General features: G+C 42.1%; 1 protein-coding gene across 6 annotated transcripts in view; it reads right to left on the bottom strand.

Moving 5' to 3' along the window:
- LOC122563531 (transmembrane and coiled-coil domain-containing protein 2-like) overlaps positions 1-17,725 on the bottom strand; it is a 58,592-nt gene that overhangs the window by 36,080 nt on the left and 4,787 nt on the right. The window contains exon 1 of one of the 6 annotated variants that reach the window (XM_043717377.1): positions 5,753-6,561. The exons of 4 other annotated variants lie outside the window; for them this stretch is intronic. In XM_043717377.1, coding sequence (XP_043573312.1) covers positions 5,753-6,049 — 297 coding nt within the window. In that variant the 5' untranslated portion in view covers positions 6,050-6,561. Of the gene's footprint in view, positions 1-5,752; positions 6,562-17,725 lie in introns of those variants that run through there. One more of the 6 variants, XM_043717376.1, reaches the window with a different exon arrangement.

Here is a 17,725-nt window from a genome sequence, read left to right as displayed (position 1 = left end):
ATCTGGATCTCTAGATCAACAGTGCAGCAATAATACCACTAGGCCGTTGCCTCCCCTGTTGCCAAACCACTCAAACAGCAAGGAGACCCTTCACAACCAAACTTAGCCCCTTCCTAGATCTATGGTTTGTTTGTAAAACCCTCTGGAAAGAAAGAACTACGTAGTAAAGAGGGGCAAGAGACTTGACTGTCTTAACAACCCAAATTGTGGGTGGCACGGTGGCACAGTGGTTAGCACTGCTGCCTCACAGCGCCAGAGACCCGGGTTCAATTCCCACCTCAGGCGACTAACTGTGTGGAGTTTGCACGTTCTCCCAGTGTCTGCGTGGGTTTCCTCCGGGTGCTCCGGTTTCCTCCCACAGTCCCCAGATGTGCAGGTCAGGTGAATTGGTCATGCTAAATTGCCCGTAGTGTTAGGTAAGGGGTAAACGTAAGGGTATGGGTGGGTTGCGCTTTGGCGGGGCAGTGTGGACTTGTTGGGCCGAAGGGCCTGTTTCCACACTGTAAGTAATCTAATCTAAAAAAAAATTCAGGAATGTTGCTCGAGACCATTGCATCCCCACACTGGGAAACTTGCAACGGTGATGGATGGACCACCAAAACCTGCCCTGCTTTTGGAATGGATGTTATTTAGGTTTCTGTCCCCTCTTCACCATTGATGAACCCTTGCAGGAAGCACAAATACACATTGAGCAAAAGGAGGATTGGGTTCATCTGAAACTTCCCTCGAGGTCAACACTGCTCAACAAAGCTCACATATGAGCAAAGGCTAAAACAACACTCTGCTGGTGCTGGGGATCTGAAATAAAGAACAGGAAGTGCTAGGAATACTCCAGGCCTTGGTAGTACCTGTGAAGATGAAAACTGAGTTAATGTTTCAGAGCTGTGACCTTTCATCAGAGTTCAGGCTTCTTGGCAAGAAGTTGGTGGTTAACATTCATGGAACTGAAACTGAACTGAGTCATAACCATTTTTTACGTAGATTACATTGTCCCAAACGAGTGAAAAAAACACCTTTGGATGGTTTCCCTTAAAGGATCATTTTCTGGCCATTATATAGCTTCCTCCACACTATAAAACTACCAGAGGTAATGTGTCATTTCTTGCTTGCCACCATATGCCCTCCACAGACCCAGCACTCGCTCCCAATACAGCCAATTGTATTTAGGTGAGTAACCTTCGCAAACACTTGCAGTGTTAAAATAAAACTTGTAATGTAAATAACCAAATACTGCAGTGTGTTTGGCCTTGAAGGTGTTCATTTGCACATACATGCTGCATTAATTTATCATGTGCCATCATTAAGGTTAACACTTTAGATGCACATACAGTATAAATTTGTATCATTAAAATAAAATGGATAAGTGCTGGAAAAACATGTTAATATGTAATGGTGCAGGTGGAGATTGGTGAGAGGACTGGGAAAATACCAGCTGTATAACTAGTAATAGAGTCATAGAGATGTACAGCACAGAAAGAGACCCTTCAATCCAACTTGTCCATGCCGACCAGATATCTTAAATTAATCTAGCCCCATTTGCCAGCACTTAGCCCACATCCCTCTGAACCCGTCCATATGCATTTTAAATGTTCGCCATGTCTTGGAGGTGCCAGTGCTGGACTGGGGTGTACAAAGTTAAAAATCACACAACACCAGGCTATAGTCCAACAGGTTTATTTGGAAGCACTAGCTTTCAGCACTCTGAAAGCTAGTACTTCCAAATAAACCTGTGGGACTATAGCCTGGTGTTGTGTCATTTTTAACTTTTAAATGCTGCAATTGTACCAGCCTCCACCACTTCCTCCAGCAGCTCATTCCATACACGTACCACCTTGTGATTGAAAATGCTGCCCCTTCAGGTCCCTTATAAATTTTTCCCCTCTCACCTTAAACCTTTGCCCTCTAGGTCTGGACTCCCCCACTCCAGAGAAAAGACCGTGTCTATTTACCCTGTCCATGACCCTCATGATTTTATAAACCTCTATAAGGCTAGCCCTCAGCCTCCGACGCTCCAGGGAAAACAGCCCCAGCCTATTCAACCTCTCCCTGTAGCTCAAACCCTCCAACGCTGGCAACATCCTTGTAAATCTTTCCTGAATCCTTTTAAGTTTCACAACATCCTTCCCATAGCAGGGAGACTAACTAAAACAGCAAGGTCCCTTTTGGAGGCTGGATTATTGAATGAGGCTTCATCCTGTTGACTACAATGTGACATGTCTTTAATGCTGTAGGCGCTTTGTATTGAAACTCTCCAGAAGCTGACTCTGTGTGTGTCTCACTCTCTCTCTCTCCCCACCCTTGATTCCTTTTCCTCCAGTGCTTTTTGACAGTTAATGTTTATCAGGAAAGCTCTAGAGCTAAATTGAAGCTACAGAAAATGCAGAAGCTGGTTCACTATTCCCTCCCCCACCTCGTCTGCCTCATGTCAGGAAGTCTGTTGCTGCAGGGTTTGTCAGTCTGTCAGCACATTAAGCCAGCCCTGTCCACAAAGCTCCTCTTTAAAATGCTTAGAGATAGCATCACAATCGATACCACCAGTTAAAGCATTATTTATTACCCTTGCTCTCTCATTCGATCTAAAAGTCTCTGAAATTATTTAGTGACAGAAATAATTCAGTAAGTACCGAGTGTTCACTTAATTGGTAATTTTGACTCCTCCTGTGTGGGCCAGTCATTTAGCAATTGTGAAAGAATGTGAATAAACAATTATCATGAATTTATCAGTGTGCTAACCTTGATAATGTAACTAAACCTTCTGTAAAGCAATACTGAGCCTTCAGAGTGCTTCGTTAGCTTGGTAATGCTACACTGCAGTCAAGTGCTCTTTCTTTTGTCCCTGAGTTTCTAGCCTTTCCCCTCCCCCTACCCATCACAAACCCACCCGCACCACTGCAAGTATTAAATCCTGTGCAGTAGGCTCCTCAGAGCCATCTAATTCCAGCAATACTTACTCCCAAGGTGAAGTGCCAAGTTATTCTATAATGTGTCACATCCCTGGAGTGTCAGAGGCTGAGGGGTGACCTTATAGAGGTTTATAAAATCTTGAAGGGCATGGATAGGATAAATAGACAAAGCCTTTCCCTAGCATGGGGGGAGTCCAGAACTAGAGGGCATAGGTTTAAGGTGAGAGAGGAAAGACTTATAAGGGACATAAGGGGCAACTTATTCAAACAGAGGTGGTGCGTGCATGGAGTGAGCTGCCCGAGAAAGTGCTGGAGGCTGATTCAATTACAACATTTAAAAGGCACCTGGATGGGTATATAAATAGGAAATATGGGCCAAGTGCTGGCAAATGGGACTAGATTTATTTAGGATATCTGGTCGGCATGGACAAGTTGGACCAGATGGTCTGTTTCTGTGCTGTACTTCTCTATGACTCCATGAGTCTATTGCAGCTGAGTGATAAGCAGCAGTTAAACAGGTGAGGGTGAAGGGGTGGGGAGCAGGGCCAAGCTCATGGATATAGAGGCCTCAAAATTTAAAACCTCCTGATCTGGTCACTTTTATAACTTTTCTTCTGTTTGTTATATTTTCCTTCCCATCGCAGCAGGAGGAGGCCTTTCAACCCGTCGAGCCTGTTTCATCATCCAATTAGATCATGGTTGATCTCTATCTGTACCCTGCTTCCGAAACACCTAACGTATTGGTGTAACAAAAAAAATCCCTCAATTTTGAAGAATTTAATAGCTTCTCCCATTTGAGCTTCAGTGATGAAGTGAGTTCCACATTTCCTCTGCTCTTTGTCAGGAGGAGGCTTCATGTCAGCACCCCTTCAAGGCCTAGCTTGATTAAGGGTAGGGCCTATTATTCAGGATTTGTCCCACTAATGGAAATAATTGTGTTTAACTCCTCCAATGCAATTGGCCCTCACTTGCTCTATAATAATTTCCAAGCCTCCCACGCTCCTGTTTCTCCCAGGTTGTCCTTTAGCCTGCCACTCCTTCGAACTTTAATTGCTTGGGTGTTAATGCTAACCCTTTGCACTCAGTCCCACTTTTGGCAGTTGTATTCCATTCTGCAGACTTCCCTCTCTAAACCCTTCCACCTCCATCTTCTTCTTTCACTTCTCTTTGAACAACCCCCAATATCTCCTTCTTGAGCTCAGCGCCCATTTTCCTACTCCCTGCAAAAGGTCCTTGGGATGTTTTGGTACATAAGTTGCAGTGGCTGTTGTATTAAGCTCACAAACGGTGCTGAATTCTGAATGGGAATGAAACTTTGGTCAAGGTGGGTGGCTTTCGATAACACGTCTGCCATCAAGCCATGGAATGATTCAATTAAGGATGTGGAAAGGCATGTCAGGAGCAGCATCAGGCATACCACAAAATGAGATGTCAACCTGATGAAGCTACAAGATTACAACTATTTTAAACAGTAAAAACTGAACAATCACACAACCAATGGATCAGACTAAAGCTTTGTAGTCCTGTGCAATCCAGTTATGAATGGTGAAGGACAACTAACCAGCTAACCAGAGGAAAAGGCTCCACAAACATCCACATGTTAAATGATGGGGGGAGTCCAAGGCCTGAACATGGAAGAGAAGGTTGGAACAGTATTCACACATCGCTTTGGCCAGAAGTGCTAAGTAAATGATCCACCTCTGCCTTCTCCAGTGGTCCCCTGCGTCACAGATGCCAGTCTTCAAACAATTCAATTCACTCCACATGGCAACAAAAAACATATGTCTGCTCATTGGCTATTGCAAAGGCTATGGGTCCAGACAATATTTTGGCAATAGTACTGAAAGCTTGAGCTCTAGAACTTCCTGCACCTCGAGCCAAACTGTTCCAGTACAGGTACAACACTGGCAACCACCCGAAGATGTGGGAAATTTCCTCAGTGTGTCCTGTACACATGAATAAGTCTAATTGGCCAAATACTTCCTTCATCCACCCCAATCAAGGACAAAGTGAAGGGGTCATTGAAAGTGCTGTCAAGCAATAATTACTCAGCAGTAACCAGCTCAATGATGTATAGTTTGAATGTTATCAGGACCACTCAGCTCCTGACCTTGTTTCAGCCTTGCTCAAGGACGAGGTTAAATCCAGAGGTCAGGTGAGGAGAAGCAAGAGCAGCTTGACATAAAGGCAGCATTTGACAGAGAATGGCATCAAGGCGTCCTCACAAAACAGGAATCAGAGGAATACCCGTTTCTTGGGAGCCACCACTGACCAGAAACTGAACCAGACCAGCCATGTAAATATGTGACTACAAGAGCAGGTCAGAGGCCAGGAATTCCACAGTGAGTGGTCATGTCCTGCCTCCCTAAAGCCTATGCATCATCCAAAAGGAGTGTGATGAAATAATTCCCTGAATGGCTGCAACTCCAACAATACTCAAGAGGCTTGACACCATCCAGGATAAATCAGCCCATTTTATTAGCACCTATCGCCCATTGTAAACAATCATGCCCTCCACCACCATAGACGCCATGTGTATTATTTGCAAGATACACAGCAACAACTCAGCAAGATTCATTTGACACTGTCTTCCAACCTTTACAGGGGAGAAAAACAAGGGGTGAAGATACATAGGAACATCACCAATTGTTCCTCTCCGAATCTCACACCATTTTGGCACGGACCTTTATCATAACTCCTTCACTATCACTATCACTGTGTGAAAATTCTGTGGGCATACGATCAACAAAGGAAGAAGGGGGCTCACAAACAATTTCTCAATGACAAGTTGGAATGAGTAACAAATGCCAGTGATTCCCACATCCCATGAATGAATAATCAAAACTAACCTTCAATAGAGAGTGAATACTGTTTCTCTTGAGAATAAAGAGGGTGATGGAAACTAGGATTACCAAGCAGGCAATCAGCAAGGCCATTCCTGGGAAATAGTTAACAAACTCAGAATACAGTTTGTCAGACAAACATGCATCAGAGGACGGTGGTGAAGCGTTGCAGATGGAGTTCGTGAAGTCATTTGGGATATTTTCCATACGAATTCGAGACCAGGTTGTCGAATCTGTGGCCTTGCATTGATTGGGATTAGTGGTACACTTGGAATCATAGAAATCAGTCACCAATCCAGCCATTTAGATTGAAAAAAAGTGGAGATAATTTGACGAATGGTACCACATAAACACTAACCCACACTGACTAAAAAGCCCTGTACCACACAATAGATGGATTATGAGGTAAACCACAGTCATCAGATCTTTGTGATGTTCCCTTATTACATATTGAATTGCAGCTTATTTGAATACAGATTTCTGATTCGCTGAATGGTGCAGCTTAATTGAAGATATTATGAGCATGTCACATCCTTTGATGTCAAATTGAATTCAATCCCACATGATCTGTTCATTATGTAAAGTGACTAACAATTGGAATAAATTTTTAAAATAACTGGTTTATATAACAAAACAAAGAACTGCGGATTCTGGTGATCTAATATGAACAAAAATAGAAATTGCAGGAGAAACTCAGCAGGTCTGGCAAAACATGTGAATTGTTTCGTATGTTAAGTATATCTTTTTTCAAATAAGGAGATCAAAACTGTACACAGTACCCTCCAGATGTAGTCTCAAGACCCTGCACAGCTGCAGTAAAACTTCCCAAAATTTACATTTTGTTCTTCTTGCAATAAATGACAATACTCCATTTACATTCCCAACCACCATCTGACTTTTTTTGTGATAGAGTACCAGGACAATCAGATCCCTCTGTATTCGCAAGTTCTGCAAGCACGCTCTTTTTAATTAATGAACTGCTCTCCTAATCTTCCTATTACAGCTCGTCAAACCAAAAAAGACACATTTATCCCTACTGTCTGTTTCCCATTAACCAATGGATCTATGGTGGTTGGTTAGCTCAGTAGGCTGGATGGCTAGTTTGTAATACAGAGTGATGCCACCTCGCCTGAGCTGTGGGACTTTGCCAACTTTACCTTTGCTAATCCATCATCTCTGATAATATGTTATCCCTACACCATGTGTTATCTTGTGTAGCAACATTTGATGTGGCACCTTATCAACCACCTTATGATAAGTGTACCGCATCTACATGTTTGCTCCATCATCCATCTTGCTTCATCAAAGACCCAAATAAATTAGTTAAACAGGATTTCTGTTTTACAAATCCAAGCTGCTTCTGCAGATTACACGGTAATTTTTCCAAGTATCCTGCCATAACCTCACTAATCATGTTTTTAAGCGTTTTTTTTTAAAGACAGATAGAATCATAGAGTCATAGAGATGTACAGCATGGAAACAGACCCTTCGGTCCAACCCGTCCATGCCGACCAGATATCCCAACCCAATCTAGTCCCACCTGCCAGCGCCCAGCCCATATCCCTCCAAACCCTTCCTATTCATATAACCATCCAAATGCTTCTTAAATGTTGCAATTGTACCAGCCTCCACCACATCCTCTGGCAGCTCATTCCATACATGTACCACCCTCTGCGTGAAAAAGTTGCTCCTTAGGTCTCTTTTCTATCTTTCCCCTCTCACCCTAAACCTATGCCCTCTAGTTCTGGACTCCCCGGCCCCAGGGAAAAGACTTTGTCTATTCAGGCTGCCATCACAGAGGGGAGCGGGACCCTTGGTGAGATGTTTCCTGGTCTGGCAGAGGAGCCAGGGACTCCTGGTTGCTATAGGCCCAGAGCAGGGGCTCCTGGTTGCTATAGGCCCAAAGCGGGGACTCCAGTTTGCTTTAGGCCCAGAGCAGGCACTCCTGGTTGTCGGTGAGGCCGTGGCAGCAGATCCTGGTTGTTGTAGGCCTGGACTGAGAGATTCCAGGGGTTATCGGTGAGGCAGTGGCGGCAGGACCTGTTTGTTGTAGACCCGGAATGGGGGCTCCTGGTTATCGGTGAGGCAGTGATGGCAGATCCTGGTTGCAGTAGGCCTGGTAGGAGTTCGTGGTTGTGGCGTAAGCATGGATCTAGCACAGGATCCATTATGTAAATGACAAAAAGTAGAGGGCCCAGCACCGATCCTTGTGGCACTCCACTGGTCACAGGCCTCCAGTCTGAAAAACAACCCTCCACCACCACCCTCTGTCTTCTACCTTTGAGCCAGTTCTGTATCCAAATGGCTAGTTCTCCCTGTATTCCATGAGATCTAACCTTGCTAATCAGTCTCCCATGGGGAACCTTGTTGAACGCCTTACTGAAGTCCATATAGATCACATCTACTGCTCTGCCCTCATCAATCTTCTATGTTATGCTGTGGCCCAAGTTTCTTTCTTTTTGTCTCCCGCTTTTATTGAATGAAAGGATCTGAAAAAGCTTGGAACCAGATGGGATACTACAACAATCAGTACAGGCTGTAATAGTTTCCATTAGGCTGGCTAATAATTCCAAAGATCACAGATTGTGAAGTTTAAATCAATGGTGGGACTCAAACCCATGTCCCTAAAGCATTAGCCAGGGTCTCTGGATTACCAGTCTAATGAAAATAACACTATACCACCACATCACCTGAGGATTAAGGATAGCATCCATTTGGAAGAAAAGTCATAAAATGTGGAAAATATTACTGGTAAGCCAGAGGTTTGCAAAAGCTTTTGAAAACCGATAGAAAAAGACTTAAAGTAAAAAAAGAGGCAGAAAATATACTTAGAGGATAAACTTGCAAGTATTATGAAGACAGATAGCAAGAGCTTCTTTAAATATACAGAAAGGATGAGAGAGGCCTAAGGAAACATAGATACCTCAAAGAATGAAGCCAAGGAAATAATAATGGGCGTCCAGGAACTGGCAGAGAAGTTGAATAAATGCTTTGTATCAGTCTTCATAGTAACACACAAATAGCATTCCAAAAATACTAAATATTCAAAGGGAAAAAGGGAGAGAGGAAATAATTACAATAACTATTACTAAAGGAAAAATTACTCAGGAAACTAATAGGGCAGAAGACCAATACGTGCCTTAGATCTGATGGGGTGCATCCTAGGATATTAAAAGAACTAATCATAGAGATAATGGATGCACTGGAATCTTTAGATTCTGGAAAAGTGCAGGATAATTGAAAAACAGCTAATCTAACACCTTTATTCAAGAAGAGAAAGAAAAAAAGCCAAAAACAACAAAAAAGCTGTTAACTTAATAGCAGTTATTCGGATAATGCTCAAATTTATTATAAAGCATTTAACAGCAGAGCATTTAGAAATGTACTATATGATCAAGCAGAGACAGCATGGCTTCATGAAGGGGAAATCTTCGACTGACAAATTTACTAGAGTGGAGCCGCAGAAAATGTGGGAGATACTAAGCAATTATTTTGCATCAGTATTTAGGACATGGAAGATATAGAATGTAGGGAAATAGATGGTGACATCTTGAAAAATGTCCATATTACAGAGGAGGAAATGCTGGATGTCTTCAAATGCACAAAGGTGGATAAATCCCCAGGACCTGATCAGGTGTACCCTAGAACTCTGTGGGAAGCTAGGGAAGTGATTGCTGGGCCTCTTGCTGAGATATTTGTATCATCGATAGTTACAGGTGAGGTGTCAGAAGACTGGAGGTTGGCTAACATGGTGCCACTGTTTAAGAAAGGTGGTAAGGACAAGCCAGGGAACTATAGACTAATGAGTCTGACGTCGGTGGTGGGCAAGTTGTTGGAGGGAATCCTGAGGGACAGGATGTACATGTATTTGGAAAGGCAAGGACTGATTAGGGATAGTCAATATGGCTTTGTGCATGAGAAATCATTTCTCAGAAACTTGATTGAGGTTTTTGAAGAAGTAACAAAGAGGATTGATGAGGGCAGAGCGGTAGATGTGATCGATATGGACTTCAGTAAGGCATTCGAAAAGGTTCCCCATGGGAGACTGGTTAGCAAGGTTAGATCTCACGGAATACAGGGAAAACTTGCCATTTGGATACAGATCTGGCTCAAAGGTAGAAGACAGAGGGTGGTGGTGGAGGGTTGTTTTTCAGGCTGGAGGCTTGTGACCAGTGGAGTGCCACAAGGATCAGTGCTGGGGCTATTACTTTTTCTCATTTATATAAATGATTTGGATGTGAGGATAAGAGGTACAGTTGGCATAACTTACAGAGGTAAGTTTTCAGATGAACCAAAATTGGAGGTGTAGTGGACAGCAAAGAAGGTTACCTCAGATTACAACAGGATCTTGATCAGATGGGCCAATGGGCTGAGAAGTGGCAGATGGAGTTTAATTCAGATAAATGCACGGTGCTGCATTTTGGGAAAGCAAATCTTAGCAGGACTTATACACTTAATGGTAAGGTCCTAGGGAGTGTTGCTGAACAAAGAGACCTTGGAGTGCAAGTTCATTGCTCCTTGACAGTGGAGTCACAAATGGAAAGGACAGTGAAGGCGGTGTTTGGTAAGCTTTTCTTTATTGGTCATGATTTTGAGTCCAGGAGTTGGGAGGTCATGTTGCGGCTGTACAGGACATTGGTTAGACCACTGTTGAATATTGCATGCAATTCTGGTCTCCTTCCTATTGGAAAGATGTGAAACCTGAACGGGTTCAGAAAAGATTTACAAGGATGTTGCCAGGGTTGGAGGATTTGAGCTATAGGGAGAGGCTGAACAGGATGGGGCTGTTTTCCCTGGAGCATCCAAGGCTGAGGGGTGACATTATAGAGGTTTACAAAATTGTGAGGGGCATGGAAAGGATGAATAGATAAAGTCTTTTCCCTGGAGTTGGGAAGTCCAGAACTAGAGGGCATAGGTTTAGGGTGAGAGGGTAAAGATATAAAAGAGACCTAAGGGGCAACTTTTTCACGGAGAGGGTGATACATGTATGGAATGAGCTCAGAGGATGTGGTAGAGGCTGGTACAATTGCAACATTTAAGAGGCACTTGGATGGGTATACGAATAGGAAGGGTTTGGAGGGATATGGGCCGGGTGCTGGCAGGTGGGACTAGATTGGGTTGGGATATCTGGTGGGCAGGGATGGATTGGACAGAAGGGTCTGTTTCTGTGGTGTACATCTCTATGACTCTATGCAATAAGCAGGATAGATAAAAGGGAATCAGTAGATGTAATATATTTGGATTTACAGAAGGTATCTGATAGCGTATCACATGTTAAATTATTTAATAAGATAACCTCATTGAGTTGGAGGTCATATGCCAGCATAAATAGAGGATTGGCTCAGCAATGAAGACAAAGGGTTGGGAAAAGGGGGCATTTTCAGGATAGCAAACTGTAACTAGTGGAGTGTCACAGGGACCAGTGCTGGGGCTAGAATTATTTGCCATATTTATTAATGATGAAACAAAGATGGTGAATATACTATAGCCATGTTTGCAGATGACACAAAATCGGTGTGAAGGGAAGTAGTGAGGACGACAGAGTCTGTCGAGGGATATGGACAGATTCAGTGAGTGGGCAAAAGCTTGGCAGATAGAATATAATGTAGGAAAGTGTCAGGGTATACACTTTAACAGGAAGAATACAGGAGCATATTATTATTTAATTGGAGAAAGACCACAGAAAGCCAGGTTGATCCTGAGTATACAGGTATTGTCTTGTGAGGAGTGGTTGAATAGGTTAGGCCTGTACTCATTGGCGTTTAGAAGAATGAGTGGTGATCTTATTGAAACATAAGATCCTTAGGGCACTGATAGGGTGTGCAGAGAGATTGTTTCCCTTTGTGGAAAAGTCTGGAACCAGATAGCATAATCTCAGACTCAGGGGCTGTCTAGTTGGGACAGAAATAAGGAGGAACTTCTTAGAATCATAGTCATAGAGATGTACAGCACAGAAACAGACCCTTCAGTCCAACTCGACCGTGCCGACTAGATATCCCAACCCAATCTAGTTCCACCTGCCAGCGCCTGGCCCATATCCCTCCAAACCCTTCCTATTCATATACCCATCCAGATGCCTTTTAAATGTTGCAATTGTACCAGCCTCCACCACTTCCTCTGGCAGCTCATTCCATACATGTATCACCCTCTGCGTGAAAAAGTTGCCCCTTAGGTCTCTTTTACATCTTTCCCCTCTCACCCTAAACCTATGCCATCTAGTTCTGGACTCTCCCAACCCAGGGAAAAGACCTTATCTATTTATCCTATCAATGCCCCTCATGATTTTATAAACCTCTATAATGTCACCCCTCAGCCTCCGACGCTCCAGGAAAACAGCCCCAGCCTATTCAACCTCTCCCTATAACTCAAATCCTCCAACCCTGGCAACATTCTTGTAAATCTTTTCTGAGCCATTTCAAGTTTCACAACATCTTTCCAATAGGAAGTAGACCACACAATATTCCAACTGGTCTAACCAATGTCCTGTACAGCCGCAACATGACTTCCCAACTCCCGACTTCAATACTCTGACCAATAAAGGAAAGCATACCAAACGCCTTCTTCACTATCCTATCTACCTGTGACTCCACTTTCAAGGAGCTATGAATCTGCACTCCAAAGTCTCTTTGTTCAGCAACACTCTCTAGGACCTTACCATTATGCGTATGAGTCCTGCTAAGAGGCTTTCCCAAAATGCAGCACCTCATATTTATCTGAATTAAACTCCATCTGCCACTTCTCAGCCCACTGGTCTATCTGATCAAGATCCTGTTGAAATCAGAGGTAACCTCCTTCGCTATCCACTACACCTCCAATTTTGGTGTCATCTGCAAACTTACTAACTATACCTCTTCTGTCAGAGACTAGTGTATCTGTGGAATTATTTACTTCACAGGACTGTAGAAGCTGGTCTTTAAATATATTCAGGGCTGAGATAGACAGATTATTAATCAGTAAGGGAATCAAAGCTTATGGGGAGAAGGTGGGATTGCTAAATTAGTGATGATCTCACTGAATGGCAGAAGAAACTAATGGGCTGAATGGTCCACTTCTCTTATCTGATATGGTCCAGATTTTCAAATTTCTTCAGGACATTTTCTAAGTTTTCTATAGTAAACTCAGACAAACGCCTGTTCAAACCCTCCTCCAATGGATGGTTTTAATTTTCAATTCCCCAGACACACACTCTCTAGCACTAGCTGAAACTACCCTTTGCCTATGTAATTACTTTAGAAACTCTTTGCTACTGTACCTGGCCCTTTCCCTTATTCTCTCCAGCCAATCCCAGGACATTCTTTGCTTCAAATAATTATCAAAAGATTCTGAGTTGCTCCCTCTGTAGGGAAACACACCGAAGCAGAAATTGCTGGAGAAACACAGAATGCCTGGTAGCATCTGTGGAAAGAAAAGAGTTAACATCCAGTAGCCCTTTTTCAGAACGTTATCTGTTTTCTCTCCACCGATGCTGCCAGACCTGCTGAGTCTCTCCAGCAATTTCTGTTTCTGTTTGTTTTAGATTGGCACCACCTGCAGTTCTTTGTTTTATCTTGATGTTGAGACATTCTTCATGCAGAAGCTCCTTGTTGTTGACATCTGTGTGCATACCAAAATCTAGTCCAACTTTCAAGTTCCAGCAATCCTCCCTAACCCTCTTTGAATCATTGAATGGTTGCAGCACAGCAAGTGCACATTCAGCTCATGGGGTTCATGCTGGAAATTTTTCTAAGCACAATTTTGCTGGTCCACTCTGTTGCCCTTTCCCTGGAGCCCTGCAATAGTATTCACTACTGGCGCTTTTGAAAGTCACATATAAATCCACGTTTTGCCATTTTTCCTCATATCGGCTTTAGTCCTTTGCCAATCACCTTAAATCAATATCTTCTGATTCTTGACCTTTCCACCAATAGAAACAGTTCCTCACGACCTACCCTACCTAGATCATCCATGATTTTGACTATTTCGGGTCAAATCTGTCAACCTTCACAGGAAAACAATTTATTTATCCGTATTACTCAGGTACTTACCCCCAAAGCTCTGGGAAGAGACTCACAGGAATATTTTGTGGAATGGTTGAGACACAATTTAGACTGTGAAATTCTTTATTAAGATCCTACACAAAGACATATGTTGACAGATTGATCTTAACTTTGTATTCCTGGCTTAAAGAGAACACAACTCCATTTTAGTATTTTCTGTGTGATAATTAATCAGATAATTTATTATTTTTGGAATGGAGGTGTGTTTTGTATCACACTATGCTCTAAACTATTGTAAATTGGAGAGAGGTTACATAGATGAGGTTCACTCATCTCATCAGCCAAACATGTAAGAAAATCTGCATTAGCCTGTCATAATCTAATTAATTCATAATTTACATTATCTTGTCATACTATGTCAGAAATATAACACAATTATAATTTCACTTCAGTTAAATACCTGGAATTTGAACACCAGTCAGATCCTTTTCACAACAAAAAAGTCATAAATCAAACCAAAATCGCAAATTTATTAACTTTGACCTTCTGTTTTATACTTCATGCCAGTGATGAGTTGATGGAGGGGTGTTGGTATAATTACCATGATCTTAGTGACTTTCATTCATGCAGCTATTGTTTGTCTGAAACAAGTTGTTGAGCACTGATGGACAATTTGACCGCAACTGACCTCAATCGTATGGGATCCTACCATCCACATACATTAAAATCCAGACAGCAGTTCTCTGGTGAGACTAAGGACCCTGGTTAATTGTTTTTGGCAGTGTATAGTGGTTCAGTCTCAGCCTGTGAGGATGTTATCATAAACATTTCACAAATCACAAGATTGCAAGATACTTATAGACAACATGATAGTTTGTCCATTTAGAACTACACTAAAGACCTTCCATTGCTGTGAGCAATTGGTCCTTGCATGATTTCACAGTTTGCTTCCCTATTAACCCTTTCCTTGTGTGAATCTCCTGGTATCACACACATTGAAAATGATCTCACAGGCAGCAAACAAAATGTATTGATCGTCCTTTATTCTTAATTAAATTTACAGAGAATATAATAAATGACTGCGGGATTAATATAAAAACATGCTAATTAGGAGCAACAGTCGACCAATCAGTCCTTCCAGCCTGCTCTATCATTCATAGAGTGATCGAGTCCCTAGAGTGCGGAAACAGGCCATTCAGCCCATCTGGTCCACAACAACCCCATGAAGAGCATCCCATCCAGATCCACCCCCAACCTGATTATTGTAACCCTGCATTTCTCAAGACTAATCCACCAGCCAACACATCCCTGGACACTATGGGCAATTTAACATGGTCAATCCACCGTAACTTGCACATCATGGGACCATGGTGGAACTGGTCATGGCTGACCTGCCTGTAACTTCAATTCCACATTCCTAACTACCTCCAGTAACCTTTAACTCTCTCATTAGCCAAGAATCTATATACCTTCACCTTAAAAACAGTTAACGATCCAGCTGCCACTGCTCTCTGGCGCAGAGTTCCAAAGGCTCACAGCCCTCAGAGAAAATAACATTGCCTCATCTCCATTTTAAATGGGAGATACAAGACCCTAAACTGTGTGCTCTAATTTTAGTTTCCCCCATAGGAGAAAACATTCTTTCATAGAGTCAGAGTCACAGAGATATACAGCACAGAAACAGACCCTTCGGTCCAACTTGTCCATGCTGACCAGATATCCCAAATTAATCTAGTCGTATTTGCTAGCACTTGGCCCATATCTCTCTAAACCCTTCTTATTCATATACCCATCCAGATGCCTTTTAATTGTCCCACCTCCATCACTTCCTCTGACAGCTCATTCCATACAAGCACCATCCTCTGTGAAAAAGTTGACCGTTAAGTCCATTTTAAATCTTTCCTACTCTCACTCTAAACCTATACTATCTAGTTCTGGACTCTCCCAACCCAGGGGAAAAACCTTAGCTATTCACCCTATCCATGCTCCTCATGATTTTATAAACGTCTATAAGGTCACCCTTCAGTCTCTGATGCTCATCTTTCAGTAAGATCACCTCTCATTCTTCTAAACTCAAACTTTCTCTCATAAGATAAAATCCCATATTCTAGTTATCCATTGAATGAATCTTCTCTGAATTGTTTCTAATGCATATCTTTTCTTAAATAAGTAGACCAAAAGCATTTCACACATGGTCTCACCAATGTACCCCTGTAGCAAAGCATCCTTAATTTTGTCTTCCATTTCCCTTGCAATAGTTGACAACATTCCATTTGCCCTCATAATTGAAAACAGAAATTTCTGGAAAATTGATGAACAATCATCAGACTCAAAACATTAACTTTGCTTCCTTCCCAGAGATAGTGCCAGACCTATCGAGTTTCTCCAGCATTTTATGCTTTTGTTTCAGATCTCCAGTAATTACAATTCTTTGTTTTATTTCAGTGCCCTTTTGATCACTTGCTGTACCCACACACTATCAATTTGTGATGCATACACAAGGACACCCCAATTCCTCTGTACCTCAGAGTTCTACAATCTCTCTCTATTTAAATTATAAATTGCTTTCATATTGTTTCTGCCAAAGTGGCCAAATTCACATTTTCCCACAATATAGTCCATCTGCCAATATTTTGTCTACTCATTTGATATATCTTTATCCTGTTGCAGACTCTTTATGTCTCTCGCACCACGTACCTTCACATGTCACCACAAAATTTAGCAACTATTCATTTCAAGGAACATGGGAACTTAGAAGTGGGAATAGGCCATTTGGCCCTTCATGCCTGCTCTACTATTCAATTAGAGCGTGGTTAATCTGTTTGCAATGTTAACCCGGCTTTCCTCTCTGCATCCCATACCCTGACTTGTCTATCAAAAAGAATCAGAATGTATCCCTCAATGCTATTATCTTAAATGATGTCTTAATGAGGAAATGGAGACTATCACATATTCAGGCAGATGAGAAATGGGCAGAAGTTCAAGTCGTATTGCCAGTGGTTTATAGAAAGATGATATTGCTGGTAGTGCTTGACTAGGGGGTATTTTGGGGTGAGAAAAGCTCAAGCTAAAATACAAAAACATTTTTACTGACCTGGACTGCACAAGGACCTAGTTGAATTGTGCCAGACATGTCATACATGTCAGGTAATAGGAAAACAACAGGCAGTAATAAAACCTACATCTTTAATACCTATTCCTGCATTAGAGGAAACTTTACAAGAATCTTAATTGATTGCATAGGACCCCTACCTAAAACAAAAAATGGAAATCAGTATTTGTTAACAATAATGGATGCGTTCACTAGATTTCCAGAGGCCATTCCATTGTGCAATATCACAGCTAAAAGGATTATAGAGGAATTACTCAAATTTTTCACTAGATATGGACTGCCCACAGAGATACAAACAGATCAAGGGTCAAACTTCACATCAAAATTATTTAAAGAAGTTAGGAACAGCTTAGGAATAAAACAATGCAGATCTACTGCAGACAATCCAGAGTCGCAGGGAGCACTAGAAAAGTGGCATCAGACATTAAAGACCATGTTGAGGGCGTTTAGCAAAGACTATGCAGATGATTGGGATACGGAATTCCATTTATACTTTTTGCCAACGATGGACCAAATGAATCGACCAAATTCAGTCCATTTGAATTCGTTTTTTGGCACAAAGTGAGATGATTGCTAAAATTGATTAAGGAGAAATTGGTAAGTCATAATTCAGAGACCACATATTTGGACTGTGTGCCAAATTTTAGGGAGCAATTAAGTAGAGTGGAGGAGTTGGCTAGACAGCATTTAAAACCAAGAAATCAAAAATGTGGAATTTTGCTATTGGAGATAAGGTGTTAGTGCTAATTCCAGTGATAGGTGAACCTTTAAAAGCAAGATTTAGTGGACGTTATCAAGTCAAAAGGAAACTGAGTTAGGTGAAATATTTGATGAGGACTCTGGACAGAAAGAAATCTCAGTGTGTCATGTGAACGTGCTCAAAAGGTATCT

This window comes from Chiloscyllium plagiosum, chromosome 27 (assembly GCF_004010195.1).
Source record: "Chiloscyllium plagiosum isolate BGI_BamShark_2017 chromosome 27, ASM401019v2, whole genome shotgun sequence".
In the NCBI taxonomy this organism is placed as follows: Eukaryota; Metazoa; Chordata; class Chondrichthyes; order Orectolobiformes; family Hemiscylliidae; genus Chiloscyllium; species Chiloscyllium plagiosum.
The sequence above is the reverse complement of the archived record's forward strand: the minus strand, read 5'-3'. Positions and strand labels throughout refer to the sequence as shown.